The sequence below is a fragment of the Mobula birostris genome, chromosome 10 (genome assembly GCF_030028105.1).
Source record: "Mobula birostris isolate sMobBir1 chromosome 10, sMobBir1.hap1, whole genome shotgun sequence".
Lineage (NCBI taxonomy): Eukaryota > Metazoa > Chordata > Chondrichthyes > Myliobatiformes > Myliobatidae > Mobula > Mobula birostris.
This window is the reverse complement of record NC_092379.1, coordinates 100,068,405-100,086,772: the sequence shown is the minus strand read 5'-3', so window position 1 is coordinate 100,086,772 and position 18,368 is coordinate 100,068,405. Positions and strand designations below refer to the sequence as shown.

General features: G+C 39.2%; 1 protein-coding gene across 6 annotated transcripts in view; it reads left to right on the top strand.

Moving 5' to 3' along the window:
- The window catches only part of LOC140204204 (rho GTPase-activating protein 6-like), a 161,366-nt gene extending 143,290 nt beyond the window's left edge, over positions 1 to 18,076 (top strand). For 5 of the 6 annotated variants that reach the window (XM_072270702.1, XM_072270700.1, XM_072270703.1 and 2 more), the window contains 3 exons: positions 1,314 to 1,411; positions 6,427 to 6,680; positions 12,816 to 18,076. In XM_072270702.1, the coding sequence (XP_072126803.1) occupies positions 1,314 to 1,411; positions 6,427 to 6,680; positions 12,816 to 13,447 (984 nt within the window). In that variant the 3' untranslated portion in view covers positions 13,448 to 18,076. Of the gene's footprint in view, positions 1 to 1,313; positions 1,412 to 6,426; positions 6,681 to 10,480; positions 10,684 to 12,815 lie in introns of all 6 variants that reach the window. The other variant, XR_011887557.1, reaches the window with a different exon arrangement.
- The last annotated feature ends 292 nt before the right edge of the window (positions 18,077 to 18,368 follow it).

Below are 18,368 nucleotides of genomic sequence, written 5' to 3'. Positions count from 1 at the left end.
CTGATGTCTTCATTCATTCAGTCACATCACATCACAAGCTCTGCATTTACATTTTTCCTCACCAAGATGCTCTTCGTGTATCTTCTGGAGTATTTCCTTACATAGCTACACTGGAGTCACAAACCTGCTCCCTTTGAATACCATATCTTTCACTCTGCATGCCCAGTAATCCCAAATACATATTGGACAGTCATTCTTAGCCACTGGCCATTCTTTCTGTACGGTACCTTTGAATCCTTACATTTTTTTAAATCTGGCCCTACTGCTCTGTTCTATCTGGAGATACTGGAAGGGAGGTGACAATCTTGTCAGCATAGGCCTGTATATCTGCATTAACCACTTGATCACTCTTATTATTCTTGTTGACTGCTCAAGACAGCATATCAGCAGCCAGCATATATTTTCCTGATGTGTAGATCACCATCACATCATATTTCTGAAGCCTTATCAACATGTGCTGTATCCTCATTGGACAGTCATTCCTGGGTTTGGACAGATTGAGACAAATGGTTTGGGTAATCTGTCTCCACTTCAAAATCTTGTCTAGATGTACTGGTGGAACATTAGAATATTTTATTACTGAACTGCAACACCACTCTGTGCACATGCAACCCAATCAGCAACGTAGCTTCCAGTTCCGGGTGCAACCCCTAGTATTGGCCACTGGGAACTGAAGTTCTTTATTATGCATTCATAATAACACAATTGGCAAATGAATGAACAGTGACAAAAAGAAAAGCATCCCTTTGTGGCAGAGGTGGCTCTAGGCTGTATCTCTACAAGAGGAAGCTGCATAGGCATCTGAAATGAACAAATCCACAGTGGGACAGGAAGGATTGCTCGTACATAAAGTGGTGATTGATTTCATGAGCTGGATGGATTCTGAGTTACTGGTCATTCTGGGATCTGACAAAAATAATTAAATGTCTTTGTAAGTCATATTCGAGTACTGCTGATAAATGTTTAGGAGATGACTTAATGGCTTGTATAAGGTTCTGCAGAGCACTAAATTTATATTCACAACAGATCTCACTTCAACAGCTGTTGAAACTCTACTTTGTTGCTCACACCCTAATATCTGTTATTCAATAAATAAACCATACAATTAAATTCTAGCCTGCAACTTATTCCCAAGTGCTCATTACTTGATGTACACACAATGAAAATCTTTAATTATATCCCAGCTTTAATTATATCCTAATTGGTGCAGTGTATCCATTAGTCTCTATATGTTCATTAGCAAGGCTATGATCAGTACGTTTTTCTAACACACATTGTTTTTCTATTACTTGGTTACTTTTTCTTTGGTCTAGGTTTCTCCAGAGCTTCAGAATGAAGTGCTAATGAGTTTAATGCAGACGGATAAGGATGTTGTTCATTATCTTCTACGCAGGAAGCTGAAGTGCCAATCGTAAGTTGCAGTGAAGATAGTGATGTGATGTCTATTAATATTGGAACAGAAGATAAATCTGTTTGGTCTATAACAGTGTTATCAGTGCATTAATATAGTAGATTGACAGGTGTCACATTTATGTTCAAAATAATCAGTGTGAAAATTGTCCAGACTCCCAAAATTATTATTTTTACCCAGATGTCAATATTTATTTAGCAGCGATAATCTGTTCCTGTTGAGCTGAGAACAGCAATTATATCAGGACCTACATGAAATCATAAATGGATGCGCTTGTGTGCGCACGCACACACACACACACACACACACAACACAATCATAAACAATATCATTCCCTAAAGGGGCTAAGATATACTGAGATCACACTCAGTGTAACTTTGCTATCCAACCTCATTATCAGAATTTCAGCATCCAATGAATATTGATGATAACATTCTTGCAGCATGCATCTGTAGGATCCAACATCATTAGTGGCAAGATGCTGATTGACATTACTCCTACACAGCTTAAGGGAAACTGTTGATTGTAACTGGAGATGAAGGCAATTTTAAAGGGTTCAAAGTTTGGGAACAACTATGACAGAGAAATCTGATTTTAAGACAAGGCTCTGAAAGTCTTGGTCATCACTTTGGAAAGAAGGAGCGCATTTTTTTTCTTGAACGAAGCCCTCCAACAAATATCAAGCTAAAGTGGAGGAAGTCACTACCAAGGCGTGAAGGACATCCACAGATTGATGCATAAAGTTTAATGACCTAGAAGTCCCATCTCAAATCCACTTGCTGGTCTAGCCATTTACTCTGTTCTATATAATACATATAGATCACCAAACAATCAATCAGGACTCTTCTCTAGTGTTCATATGCTTGGCTTCATCTTCATGATGGCTTTACACCTACTTCACATAGCTTGAACTGGATGCCAATTATTCAAACATAGCATGCAGTTGGAGGACAAGCTTACATATAAAGGCTTGGTGGAGTTGAAGGTAGAGAACTTACAAGATTGGTTCAGCTGCCCTCAGATTCAGATTCAACAGTGGCACCATAGAACACAACAGTTCTCTTGCTCATTTTCCATTCATATATCGTACATCCTACACTCTCTTCTAATTTGCAAGTTATTAGGTGTTTAAGTTTTTGGCTCTAGCTTTCCCTGTCCCTTCACCTGTAGCCAAGTTTGTGAACAATACGAAGATAGGCGGAGGGGCAAGCAGAGCTGATGAAGCAGGGAGTCTGCAGAAGGATTTAGACTGATTAGATGAATGGGCAAGGAATTGCTAGCTGGAATATAACGTAGGGATGTCAAAGATCTTGCACTTTGGTAGAAGGAATAAAACGATACACTATTTTCTATAAGCGGAGAAAATTTAGAAATCAGAGTTGCAAAGGGATTTGCTGGCTGAGTCAGTGGTAAGGAAGGCATTCATTTTGAGGGGATGAGCATACAAAAGCGAAGATGTAATGCTATCAATAGTTACAAAGGTTAAACTTTAGTTAAGCCTTTAATAAGGGTGTCAAAGGCTATAGGAAGAAAGCAGGAGATTGGTTTGAAGGGGATGATAAATCAGCTGTGGTGGTATGGCTGAGCACATTCAATGGACCAAATGGCCTAATTCTCTTCCTATGTCTTATGATTTTATGGTCTTTTGCTCTGCTTTCATTTAGCAAGCAGTGAACAGCCAGTGCAGGGGAATGGGTTGTCCACGTGCTATCTCCACAGACAGAGAGGTCATACGCAATAAGTTATAATCTTATTTGCCGTCATTCTGCCCTCTGTTACCTGTTAGCCAGTTCACTCAGGTTGCTTTTCATACCAAGGTGATATTCTCTAAAGCTTGGCATTCTTGAGAGATACCTTCTCAAGAGCTACCTGTAACCTTCTCAACAGAGGGAGATTACTATGTAGGAGCAAAAATAAGGCAAAGGAATGAGGAGACTAGGTATGGGGTATGCACACATTCCTGATTAGTTTATAAGTGATTGATTTTAAAATATAGCTTAGGTCTTACTTGTTCTCATATTCATTAACTTTGGTGGTGAGCATTTATACAGTTACCATCAGAGACAAGTTACCGAGAAATAATTAAAAACATTTATTCCCTTATGAAATGTAGGCATCACCAGCAGCCACCATTTAATAATAATTCCTATTTGCCCTTGAATGAGGGTGTGGTCAGTTTTTTTTAATGATCTATTGGCAACACCTCAGAGGATGAGAAAGTTCTGTTCCACATTATATTTTTCTGGAATCTGTGTTGTTTATACACCTTGCATTGACTCAATCCTTCAAAACTCAAGCTGGAAGTCAGACTTACACGTTTAGGTCAAGGGAAGATTTGGCTAAGTTCATGTCATTCCTTTTCCCTTTGCTTTGTGTTTTGTCTTTTCTCATTCCGGAGAGAGGAATTATTGATAGTGTGATTTCCCATGATGTTGACACCAGAATGGTTTCTTTATTGCTTGAATTTCTCCCCTTCTGATTCTGAAGTTTTATTAAAAGTCATGCAAATGATAGTTCCAATCTCCTTTGATGATTTTGATGTAGAGCCAATGTTTCATGGTTCAAGGATGAATTTTATGATCATAGTCTTGTGCGTAGAGAGAATTTGGGATTTAGAGGCCCTGACTGTTAAAAACATGGTATGTTAGCTTCGTCTGGGCAGAACTTACAGGCCCAATTCTGGATACTTTTGTTAGTATTTGCTACCTGAGAAAGAGAAGTACCTAGCTTGCACAAGTGCCATGGTTTTAATTTTTATACATTAAACTTCTCTGGGAATATTGATAATGGCTGGGGTTACCTGTTTTGTAAAGACACTGTCCAGATGAAGGCAATAGAAAACCATTTCTGTTGAAATATGTCAAGAGGATATGGGTGTGGTCCTTAATGAGTGCTTTAATCAGTATTTATCAAGGAGAAGGATGTGGAGGATAGGGAGATCAGTACAGAGTGTATTGATATGCCAGGGCATTTTGAGGTAAAATAGGAGTTAGTGTTGGGTGTCTTAAAGAGCACTAAGGAGTATAAATCCCCAGAGCCTGAAGGGATACACCCCAGATTATTGAAAGAGGCAAGAGAAAAGATTGCTGGGGCCTTAACCAATATCTTCATGTCTTCTCTGGACACAGGCGAGTTGCTAAAGTTGTTCCATTATTCGAGAAGGAAACAAAGGACAATTCTGAAAACTATAGACCAGCGAGTCTCATGTCAATGGTAAGAATGTTATTGGAGAGAATTTTTAGGGATAGAGTTTATGTGTATTTGTAAAACCATGGCCTAATTAGGGAGAGCCAGCATGGCTTTATATGGGGCAAGTCTTGTCTTACTAAATTGATTTATTTTTTGATGAGGTAACAAAGATGATTGATGAAGGTAAAACGACAGATGTTGTCTACATAGCTTTTACAGGGTCCCTCATGGGAGGTCCATCCAGAAGATTAAGATGCATGGGATCAGTGATGAATTAGCAGATTGGATTCAGAACTGGCTTGTCCTAAAAAGACTAGAGGTAATAGTCAAAGGAACTTATCCTAGCTGGAAGTCTGTGATTAATGGTATTTTGCAGGGATCTGTACTGGGACTTCTCCTGTTTGTGATGTATATAAATGACCTGGATGAAAATCTAGATGGATGGATTAGTAAGTCTGCAGAAAATATGAAGGTTGATGGTATTGTGGATAGCATAGAAGACTGGCAGAAAATACAACATGATATGGATCAGATGCAGATATGGGCAGAGAAATGGCAGAGGAGTTTAACTAGGAAATATGTGACGTATTGCACCTTGGTAGGTTAAATGCAAAGAGACAGTACACCGTTAAAGGTAAGATCCGTAAAAATGTTAATGAGCAGAAGGATATAGGGGTCTAAGTTCATAGCTCCCTGAAAGTGGTTACGCAGGTTGACAGGGTGGTTAAGAAGCCATATGATATGTTTGCCTTTATTAGTCGAGGCATCGAGTTCAAAGGTCAGGATACGTGTGATATATGGAATCTCTTTATTGCTGCTGAGGTTGAGGTTTCCATAGTCAACCCCCTGAAGATTTCAGGATGGGACTATAGTCAGGACAATGCGTCCATTAAAACTTGTTGGAAAGCACACTTTGGAAAACTCCTGAACAAGGTACTGAATAATCACTTAAAGCATCATTAGCAAATCAGTCCCTGGAAAGCTCTCCGGCTGTAGTTTGATTGCAGCATATGGTAGATCTCAATTACCATCCTCTTGCTGAAGTGATATCCCCTCACATATTGCTCTGTGCAGAAGAGAACCACTTGCAGAATAAATGTGGGGAGCTGGTCAAGGCATCCTCCTGCCTCTTCTACCAGGGCACCCTCTTCCACAGGTCCATTCATACTCCACACTCCCACGTTGAGAGCCTGTGGCCACCAACACAACTATGTTTGACAGGATAGGCAAGGGATATGGCTGCTGGTATAATCTGAACCTTGTCCATTTTACTCACTTTTAAAGGCTTTCACCCTTATTGATATTTGCAGTTACCACAATTCTCTCTAATTAGCTTTACTTCTAGGTAATCACTTGTGAAAATAAAAAACATGGTGGCTACCTTTTAGCTCAATCACCTCAGTCTAATTTGGAGTGAATTCAACATTGCATGACGAATAAAGAGTCTGTCTTGTGCCCGTGCGAGTGACATGTACTGGCCACTTTTTGAGCAGGAGTAAGACTCAGTGAAAATGTCTGCACATGATATGTTCAGCAGATTGGAAGCAATCAGCATAAGTGGCACAAAAAATAACTCAGTGCAGAGCCAGACTTGTAGTATAAATCTTTCTATGGTTTTTCATTCTGTTCTGATTCCTTATAACTTGGATAAATATAGCGTAGTAAGTATAACATTATACTGCTACATAAGGAAACCAAGATACTGGCATGTGGACTTCTGAAACCAATTAATCTGGGTATAAACTAGACATGTTTGCTTTTTGTCATAGATTGGGCAACTGGACATGATCTTTTTCAAATAATGTTACATTCCTCAATTTATACAGGGATTTAGATCAAGGAAATGAAGCATTTGTGATGGCAGAACATCCCTGTGCAAAATCTGCATGTGGCCTCTGCTCCCAGAGCAGCAATACCACACCAATGAATATCTCACCCAGCTTCTGCGAAAGTCTCTCTCTGCAGGATCAGAGGAAGAAGTGTTCGGATTCTGAGTTGTATAAAGTACCAGGAGCATTGGCATTCATTAGACATGCACATCCCGATGATGGAAAGGTCTTCCCTCCCCGATTACTAAAAAGTAAGAGATCTGTTTGAGTTGTAATAGAAATTATTCATGAAAATAAATTTAAATCTGCAATTAAAAAAGCATTAGATTTACAAAAAAGCTTACACTGCCACCCTGAACTTGACTCATTTTCTTGGATTATTTTTAATTAACAGTTTCCCTTTACTAACATAAAAAGAAAGTAATGCTTTGCTATAGAGAATCTAGTGCACACTATAAAAGGTGATTATCCGGATAGGCAGTGTAAATGAGCTTTTTAAATGCTTTCATTCCGACATGGGGAAGGCCTACTAGGAGAGGGTATTGATGTTTAGCAGGCTGCTCCTGTTAATGGACCAGCATGTATCATTGCCTCTCTTTTCGTTTTGCTGGAAATGCTTCAATGAGAGGAATCTCCCATCTATTTTAAGGTTGACGCTTTTCATTTCTTTCAGCAGGTTTCCACTGTCCCCAGTCCCCATACTCTTCCACAGTCACCATTCATGACCAGAACCTTTATTTATTTTCTCTGCCAACTGCTTTACTTTGTGGCTCTGTCACATTTGTCCTTTTTCCAAGCATAAGTTACCTTTTCCACATTCTTCATCTTGAGAAGCTTCATTGATTTGGACTTGTGGAATATCCATAAGCTTCTTCCCATTCACATGCTGATATTCCTTTTGCTATCTCCCTTTTCCAATCTCAGATACTCTGGCTCCACATTTCCTTGAGCAGCCAGAGTTCTCACCACCATCTAACTAATCCGTGGACACATGGACACACCCAAATGTCGAATTTCTAATGGCCCTAGGACAAAACTTTCACTTCCATTCTTAAAACCTGAAAATAATTTTTCTCTAACACTACCAAAAGTGAGAGCTAATACCGTTAAATGCCATGCTCACTTCACCTTGCTTGCAAGCTTTAAAACATTCTCCTAATATTCTAAGAACCCACCATCACTACTCTAGTACTCCTTGCATCTCCGGTCCAAGTCTGCTAGTGCACAATCTATGCACATTATGCTTGAATTTTCATTCCCTGAAATATGCAAGTGCCTTACAGTATATAGTCCTCTTTTCAGACAACTTTACGCATAAATGCTTCACAATGCTATTAATTAAGGATACATTTTCCAATATAAGAACTAAGATTCTCCTATTATTTGAATGTCCTGTGGGGCCATACAGAATATCATGCAATGACATGATGATTTGCTATCTAAAGAAGCATAGCTTTCATTGATTAACATTAAGAACATAAGTAATGTAAACAGCATAACATTTGCTTTCCAGTTTATTTCCTTCTTCCTGTTGATTGGGCTGTTAAATTATTTATTGAGCTACAACATGAACTAGGCCATTACACAAACAAGAGAAAATCTGCAGGTGCTAGAAATCCAAACAACATACACAAAATGCTGGAGGAAATGAGTTCCTCCAACATTTTGTGTGCGTTGTGTGGAATAGTCCCCTCCAGCCCCTGATTTAACCCCATCCTAATCATGGGACAATTTACAATGACCAATTAAACTACCAACTGCTGAAGGAAACCATGGCACCTGGTGAAAACCCATGCATTCAACGAGGAGGATGAACAGACTCCTTAAAGATGGCATTGGAAATTAACTCCAAACTCCAGCACCCTGAGCTGCAATAGCATTGTGCTAACTGCTACACCCCCATGGCCACCCCTATTGGTAAATTTAAAAATCGTAAAAAAAGATTAATGATATCTGTAACTGATGCATCTCCACATCGAGTACTGAAAAAAATCTGGAATTCTGAGTGTTTATTCAACCAAGAATTTTCAACAAATTGTGGCAAATGCCCAGTAAACAAAGATCACAGCACATTTTTCACCAATATTATTTAAATTGCAGGTGACATTACAACCTTGGCTCTCATCAAATCCTAGAAAATCTTTGTCCTGTAAATTGGGCTGCACATTCAGAACTGGAAGGATTTGAATACTTCCTGCTGGAATAAATCTCTTTTCAGACAAAAAAAAAGTGAAAAAAGCATTGTTGTGTAGCATCCTGAGAAAGGTATCTGGCCTCTCACAAATGCATATTGTCACCATGCTGTTCCTCTGCCTTCAGGAAAGAATCAGACCCTGTAGACTGGTTGGACAAAGTGGGAATATCCATTCTACCTCAATAGCAGGAGATATCATGCACTTTCAGAGCACAATCATATTAGATTAGATTCGATTAGATTCAACTTTATTGTCATCATGCCAAGTACAGATACAAAGCCAATGAAATGCATTTAGCATCTGACCAGAAATGCAAAGAATAGTGTTATTTACAAAATCACTGTGAATAAAAAGTGCTACAGCACACAAATATAAAAGTACTGAGACAGTACAATACAGATGCAATACTGCTTAGCGCTGTGATGAGAGGTTCAGCAGTGTCACAGCCTCAGGGAAGAAGCTCTTCCTGTGCCTGCTGGTGCAGGAGCGGAGGCTCCTGTAGTGCCTACCGGACGAGAGGAGAGTGAAAAGTCCACGGTTAGGGTGGGATGCATCCTTGATAATGCTTTTCGCCTTGCCCAGGCAGCATTTATGGTAGATGTTCTCAATGGTGGGCAATTGGGTGCCGATAATCCACTGGGCAGTTTTCACCACACGCTGGAGTGCTTTGCGGAGGGAAAATAGAAAGAAATCTTTGACATATTGAGCAAAGAAAACAATCCCTTTTATTCAGCCTCCACAGCAATTGCATCTATGGCAGGAAATAATATGATTTAATGCATAACATTATGTACAGTAAATGCATTTTTTGTGTTTTGTGGTCCAGTTGTCAAGACAACACCTTCAAAGAAACCTGCCCCTAGAGATACTGTAATCTCTGAGGTCGTCATGTGTCATTCCATCTGTGATGTGGTTGTGTTAGCTAAATATACTGTTGTATCAAATAATTCTCAGAAAATAAATTATAATCAGGGAAGTATAACTTTTAGCAAATATTTTACACATTTTCCAGAGGGAAAATTTGACATACTTTAGAAGAATCTGCAGTATGATTTCTAAAATATATTTAAATGATGGAACTCCAATAAATACTGAATATATAAAATGAGTTTCTTTTATCCAGTAGGATTTCTAACACTAATTATGGCTTGATATTCCAGCAAAAAAAAATCATTTTGATTTTATTGAATAGTGTGCAACAGTTTCAAGCTGCTTATTGTCTCCTAGATACCAGAATTCTTTATCAATTCAGATGACTTCTCATGATTGTGTGGGGGAAAAAAAAGGCAGAAAAACAGTGAACCTTGCAGAGGAACAGTAAGTCATTGAGTTCTCCCTAAATAATGCAGTTACAAAACAAAAGCTCAAAATTACTGACAGTTTCATTATATAATGACAGTGAGCACAATGAATTTCATTGTCACTACAAAGCAAAAACCAGGCTAAGATTGCATTCCCACATGCCAGTATCCCTTTCTATTTTAAATCACTCCCCTCCAGAATGTTCGCTTTGGTTACCTAGTTCAGTATTTTCACATGAACATAATTTTCCTCTTATCTATCAGGTTAGTGGCACATTTGAAAGCACTTTCAAATATCCTGAGAAATTATTTCTTTCTATGTTCAATATCCATATGTACATTCAGCTTATCCTTCCATCACCTTGACTACTTCACTGCTTTTCTCTCATAAGATTGCTTGCCTGTTAAACATTGGTGGATATTCAAACTTTGCTATCAAACCTGAAGGTTATTGGTATTAGATTTGTGTCAGATAATGAGGAAATCAATGACATACCACCATAGTAGTGGCATTGCATTTTCCATGCCTTTTTGATGTGATTCTGTACCTAACAGCAATGCAGAATTCTGATGCCATCTGAACTTCATCAGTACAAGGAAAAGGACCCTCATCTTCTACTGGATACAACTAAACCAAAAAATACCATTCTACCAGCATTAACCACAAGGCACGAATAGATCAAGGGCCAGAGGTGTCATGTTCAGAAAGTCTTGCATCAAGTTTATCAAATTTTTATGAAGAAGGCAGCACTTCAAAGGTATTCTCAGCCTACAGTGAAAATCCAATGCATAATTTACGCTAAATATATTATATGATACCTGATGAGCCCCAGTATGCTGCCACAATCATTCCCCATGTTTGCTGATGTCATTGAATACCTTACTGAATATCTACTATATATACATTCCCATTCAATAAATAAGCAGTGCTCCATTTCTACAATTCAGTTCTGCTAGCTTCAACTAAAATAAATTTTGGAAGTCGAAGATATTGTTCATTTGGTACATACAACTGAGGACAACAAGTTTGGTAGTTGGTGTGCAGCTTTGTCCAATGGCTTCACAGGATTCCTGCGGGCATTTGCTTGGTGAGGGAGAGGTCTTAAACATGAAGTATTTGCATGCAAGTGGCTTACTGATACTGCCAGCTGTGGGGAGGCATTCATCTCCTGAAAAAACAGGCACTCCCACTCAATCCATCTTTGCAAGAAGGTCTGCAATGCATAACAAGTAAACTTAGCTTCTATCATTCTGTTGCTCCCCAGTGGTAGACTTCCTATATTTTGTCAGTTTACCAAATAAAATTACTATTAAATTTTCATACTGATTTACAACTAATTATAGTTTGTGTTTCTTCCTTTTCAATGGCTCCCTCACAGTAAAATTATTGCAGGCCAGAAACTGAAAACAGTAAAAAATTGCTGGAATCCAACAATCCTTATCCTAATTTCCCTGCTGGATTCATTACTATTTTGCATTTATGTTTCCTTATTTATAGTACCGTTCACAAGTGGAAATATTTGTACTCCCAAAAGACAGCAAAAACAACAAATTAGTGACCTAATCAGGTCATCAGCCTTCATTCCAACAGATACACTTGATTACTGCTATTTAACTCTGTAATTGATCACTTTCTGGACCTATCATAATTTAAGACATTATCAATCAGCAACTGTTTTAGCAGAGTAAATGGGAGAGGATGTTTCCATTTGTGATGGAATCTATAGATAAGGAATCATTGCTTAAAATAAAGAGTTTCCTATTTAAGATAGAGGTGATGCATTTTTTTTCTCTTTCAAAGGGTTGTAAATCTTTGGAATTTTTCTCCTCCAAGGGAGACAGAAGCACAGTTTTGGAAATTTGTTAAGGCAGATATAGATTGACTCTTGATACCCGAGGGGTTGAAAGGTTCCTGTGTGTAGAAATGAATGCAGCGTTACAATCAAATCAGGCATGCACAACAGGCTTGAAGGGTTGAGTGGATTACTCTAGCTCCAAACTCATAATTTCAGCACATAAGGATCAAAAAACTATCAGATCCATAAGCAGAATTTGACCTTTCGGCCCATCGAGTCTGCTCCTCAATTACATCATGGCTGATTTATTATCCCTCTCTACTCCATTCTCCTGCCTTTTCCTTGTAACCTTTGACACACTGACTAATCAAGAGCCTGTCAACCTCCACTTTAAATATACTCAGTGACTAGGCCTCCACAACTGGCTGTGGCAATGATTTCCACAAATTCTCTGCCTTCTGGCTAAAGAAATTCCTCCTCACCTCCATTCTAAATGGACGTCCCTCTATTCTGAAGCTGTGCCCTCTCGTCCTAGACTCACCCACAATAGAAAACATCCTCCCCACATTCACTCTATCCAGACCTTCCAATGTTCGGTAGGTTTCAAGGAGATCCCCCCTCAGTTTACTAAACTCCAGCAAGTTCAGGCCCAGAGCTATCAAATGCTTTTTATATGATAACCATTTAATTCCTGGAATCATTTTTGTGAACCTTCTCAGCACCTTCTCCAAAGCCAGCACATCTTTTCTTAGATAAAGGGCCCAAAACTGCTCACAATACTCTAAATCTCATCTGACCAATGCCTTGTAAAGCCTCAACATTACAACCTTGCTGTTATATTATATGTTGCCAGCCCTATCTGGTGGTGAAAAATTAGTATTACAATTACTAACATATTGTGTTTATATGAAGGAAGATCTACAATTATACAATCTGTGTGACAAGGATGATATGAGATCTAATGAGGAAAGACTAATGAGAGATCCTTGGTTTAGTGAGGATAATTCTTATTGCTTTGAGAGTAAAAGGTTTTTGGTCCCCTTCAATTCAGCAAAATCAGCAGGAAATTATTAATTATCTCTTAATTATTTTAGATCTCTGTGAAGAGTCCAGTGAGAGAAGATTCTTCAGTCAGCGAAGAGCATCCCGTTCATATGAAAACCTGACAACATCAGCTCATTCACAACCAATGGCAGAATCTGTGAAGAAAGCAGAGAGCACAGCATTAATATCGACAAGCAAACCTCCACATGTATCATCAGTTCCCGACTTCCGGCTTGAGCACCACAACAATCACAAGCTTTCAAGTCTGAACTGCATGCGATTATTTGCGAGCAGCACTGAGGAGCTGATGAGCTCAAAAGGTGCAGCTAAAGTAAGAAGAGTACGTTCAGATCTTTCTGCAAAATATAAAAGTCACATGATACAACCATATGATGCTAAGATGGACAGGGACTCCAAGAGCTTCTGTAAAGCAGCCAGTTCACGTGACAATGAATATTTGAGGAACAAGCAAATGATTGAATCTAGCTTCATTCCCCAGGTATCTGAAAGGTGTGCAGCACTGCCAAATGAAGCATGTCGAGGGGAAATAGAAGCTAAAGTGTGGGTGAAAAGGGACACTGGGGATGAATCGCCAAGCAGAGCTCAGAGAAACCAACAGCTGCAGCACGGTAACTTCAGCAGCGATCAGAAAAAAGATTCCCTTCGTGAAACTGCTGTATAGTTTTGGAAAAGACTATTTCCTAGATCAGTTGAAAAGGAGCAACTACAGAGAATGCTGGAAATATTCAGCATGTCAGGCAGCAAATGGGGAGAGAATGATGAAAATTTCAGGCCCATGACACTTTCTTACAATAGGATGTTACTTCAACATATGTAGGAGCAATTCTAAATTTGCTATATCATGTTAATTGTTAATATATATTATTCATTCTGTAAACTGCAGTACTGTGTTAACTGAGCTCCATTTGACCTATTACATTTACTTCTAATGAATTCATTCATCACAAACCCTCCTGATGGACAGTAAATGATATTTGCTGTTCCAATGGCAGTTGCCTCTCTGTGCAGAAACCTAACTTCAACAGAGCTTTAATTTTGTATCTTATGTGCATTATCACTTTATTTAAAGAAAGTGCTAATCATTTTCAGTGCATCATGTGTCACAGCTTTGAATTGCAGACATTTAAAGTAATGCCCAGGATGTTTGGGATTGGAGGAAAGTGAACATCTAAATTAATGAAAGGCAGCTCAGCTGTTTCCACTGCTGCTACAATCTGTTTCATCATGGCCTCCAATTCATTTACTTATTTTAGTCTCACAAGGAAAATTTTTTAAGAACTTTTCAACTCATTGAGGGTAAACAAGGAAAACTGAAGTATTTGCTTGACTTTGAACTATTATATTGAATTCAAAAACTTCTTTAGTGTTTGTAAATAACACAGTGCTTTGTGTGCACTGACTAGTTCAGTGGCGTGGACTGGGAACATTCTGTTATTCAAGGCCTGAGACTTGAGAACAAGAGATTAGAAGTAGAAGTGGAAGTCTTAGATTTGAAAGTGCCAGGGATTTGAAAACGAGTGGAGGCCCAAGACAGGGAGCAAAGTCTAGTTGGAAGGGAGCAAGTATTCATAGACCTGGTTACAGTTTGTTGGATGTGAAGTTGTAGGAAAGTAAGCATTTGATTGGTAGATATTTCTTCCCACTCTCTTCTGTATGGTCAAGAGATTTAAATCAGTGAACATTAGTACAACTAGAGAATACATGTTTAGTTAGTTTGAATTAATGTATTTACATTTATCAAATTAATTAAATAGAACAGATGGATGATAGGCAATATATTGAAGTTGCGACATATGCGACTTAGTGGACTCCAGTGCTTCATAGTAGCCATATCTGCAGCATATGATAGCTGCTCAAGGAACTTTGGATCAAAGTTGTAGTCGAAGCTTCAGACACAGTGATGCATCAGGAAGGAGGATAGTTACCTGGATGTGGTGTTCTGAAAGGCAGCATACCCCTTAGATTCATACTCTCATACTTAATCAGAGGTCAGAGTCAGGCTGATTTGACTATTTATTATTTATGGTGCAACTGTAATGAAAACTAATTTCCCCCGGGATCAATAAGATATGACTATGACTACAAGAGAGGAATGTAGAAGAATCTCAGTGGAGGTTCATTCCTTATCCTTAACACAAAATAATCTGCAGATACTGGGGTCAAAGCATCACTCACAACATGCTGGAGGAACTCAGCAGGTCGGGCAGCATCCGTGGAAAAGATCGGTCGACGTTTCAGGCTGGAACCCTTCGTCAGGGCCGATCTTTTCCACGGATGCTGCCCGACCTGCTGAGTTCCTCCAGCATGTTGTGAGTGTTCCCTTATCCTTGTCTGACAGGTACAAGGTTTTTGCTTCCATTTGGTAGAATATGGAGACTGCAAGGAGGGTCTGCAAACTGTCAAAGCAGTATGACACCGGAGTCATTAAAATAACAGGATGAAAGGGAAATGTAGTTGTAACAGAGGATAGCACAGTTAGAGGAACAGACTCTGTTCACTGCAGCAGGGCTAGAGCATCTCAAGTCTGTGTTGCCTGCGTAGTCCCAGGGTGAAGAGCCTCTCTTCTGGGCTAGTAAAGGCATTGACAGAGTTTTAAAGTAAATGGGGTGCAGGAATGGTTCAAATGACAGTGAATTTAATAAGCCAAAAGATATGAGATAAAAGTGACAGGGTAGTAAAGCTGAAAATCAAATATAGGAAAGGGTAGGAAATATAAGAACATGTGTACAGCATTTATTCAAAATAAGTGTAAAAAGTCAGAGCTTGTGGACTTCTATCTGAATGGTTATACAACTTACGGATGGCACATATGTAACAAATGAGTTTGATCTTGTACAAAGACATGGTTCGCAATATGACGAGAAAAAGAAACTCAGTATTCCAGATTATTCAATATTGCAAAACAAAATGGGTACAAAGGGAATAGAGAAGGGGTAGAGTGGTTAATAAAGGAAGATATCAGTGCTGCGGTGAGCAGTCATATAGATGCAGTGGTTGATGATGTGGAGTCAGCGTGAGTGAGAAAGGAGTAGCAGAAGGGAAAGAGACACATATAAACTGTACGCCTCCAAAAAGGTGCATCCTGATAAGACAAAGCTACACTAGCGATTAAGGCAGATGGGTTCTTGATTAGTAAGGGTATCAAATGTGAATGGGGTTAAGATGGAAAATAAATTATTGTAGTGGACCAAAATGCCTAATTCTGAGCACATGTCTTATGGTCACGATGTCCTCTGCTTAAATAGGATTAATTGTAAGAGTATAAAGGTAGACCTGCCTAGAATGGAGTAGGAAATTAGACTACAGGAAAGGTTGTTAGATCAGCACTTTTTATATAACCAAACACCTACTTCGTAATGCTCATAAGAAATTTATGCCAATCAGAAAGAGGGACTCAATAAGGTGAAGCAAATCTTGAAACAAAGGTGGTTATGGATATGCTGAATCATTTCTAAGAGCATGTAAAGTAGGAAAAGCAAGTGATAGACAGGAACACTGGTAATTTCTAAGGAACTAGCAGGGAGATACCAGAAAACCAAGAACTCAGAGAAAATTGGTTAGAAGAAAAAGAAGGCCATCCAAGTAGCATAGCATTCAGTGTGACACTGTTACAGCTGGCGGCGCTCTGGAGATCGGAGTTCATTTCCGGCGCTATTCTGCTAGGAGTCTGTATGTCCTGCCCATAGAATGCGTGGATTTTCACCGGATGCTCCGGTTTCCTTCCACAATCCAAAGATATGTTGGGTAGGTTAATTGGTCAATGTAAATTGCCACATGATCAAATGAGGGTTAATTGGGTTTGTCAGGGGTTGCTGGGGCAGTGTGGATTGAAGAGCCAGAAGGGCCGACTCCACGTTGTATCACTAAAGAAATAAGTAAATATTGAATGGCAGAGCAGGATTGCTAGGCCAGTTGGAGACCCAGGGGGAAGTAATAGACGGGTGAGAGGAGGTAAAAGTCAGGGTGAGAAATAGAGGAAGGACGGGGGAATTAGTTTACTGGAAGAAGAAATCAATATTCATACCATCAGCTTGGAGGCTACCTAGATTGAATATAAGGTGTTGCTCCTCCACCCTGAGGGTGGCCTCGTCTTGGCACAAGAATCTGAATCCTGCTCTTCTTCTTTTTTTGAATGACTTTTGAAATGAGGTTTTTTTGTTATTCCAGGTGTTGATTATTGACATTAACTATGAAATTGTGAACTACAACCCTGCCTTTTCAGTTCTCTCGTTGATTTAAATTCAAAGCACAATAATCAAATGGGAACTTTTCAATTAGCTTGATTGTAATGGGATCACAGAATGTTTGATAACTGCAAGTCTTATTCATAATTGAATCGGAAGCCAGCTCAGATCACCTCGACATTCCTCTAATGTACTCTTTCTCCAGTTACGCCGTATGGAGAGTAATAATTCCTTTTCAAACAAATATGATTTTATTACATGTAATGTGCTTCAAAGTCATGATTAGCTGCCTCTTGTTATTGCAATCTCACTTGTATTTTAAACACAAGGAACATAGTAACTCAATTGTTGTAGAATGTGGACTGTGATTTTCAAATTATCCACTTGCTTCACTCTGCCATATTATCAATGGCAGAGCCCCATGGTCAGACTTCTTGTGCATGACAGACCAGTACCTGTGCTTAAAGTGAGGCATTGATGATGCCAGCTAAGTCATTGAATGTGGCCCTGACTACATCAGCTTCATAGCTTTATTGAGATGCTGGAGAGGCAGTAAGAATGAACACAGTTCTTAAATAAGGTAGATAAATACATGAGGAGGGCAAATATGTGCAGGACTGCAGAGAAAAGGCAGTGGAATGGGACCAGTGCAATTGGCCAAAGAGCCAGTTCAACCAAAATAGGCTAAAAGGTACCCATCTATGTTGGAAAGTTTTATGATTCGATGAATGAAACATCAAAAGTCACAGTCCCAGGAAGGTAGCCCAATTAAACTTTAGAGCATCTCAGTTTAAAGCCTTGTATTCCAAGCAGCTGCTGTCAGATAAGGCTTTTTGGCAGCTTAAGGTATATACCTCTTTTAAGTGATTGCTTAGGAAGGTTAGGCGTGTTCGCTTCAGATTTTGTCACATACCAGCCCAATCTCCAGCCTCTCCCAGCACTTCCCATCTTAGGCTTCTCTTGTGAGTAAATGCAGTGACCTAATTGCCTGCTGATGTTGAGACACCAGGAGTAAGTTATTCCTTGTAAGCTGACTGACCTGTGATCGTTGTCTCCTACTGCTGCGTTGCATCTGAAAAAGCTATTTAAAACCAATAAACTACTTCATCCAGAAAACAGCCTGATGTTTTGTTTCTTCAACAGAAAATTGTCATTGTTGTGAGATAGCTCTCAAATCTCATTTGCTGGTGAACACTATTGCTTTTTTCAAATTTCTATTTTTTTCTTGACTATTTAGTCTCTGTCTCTTGTGTTTAACTAACTTCTACATATCTGCTCAGCTAGGTAGAGATGACAGACAGGATAATGCAATGCTCCTCTTGCGGGATGTGGGAAGGCAGGGAGGCCTCTAGTATCCCAGCCAACTACACCTGTGAGAAGTGCATCCAGCTGCAGCTT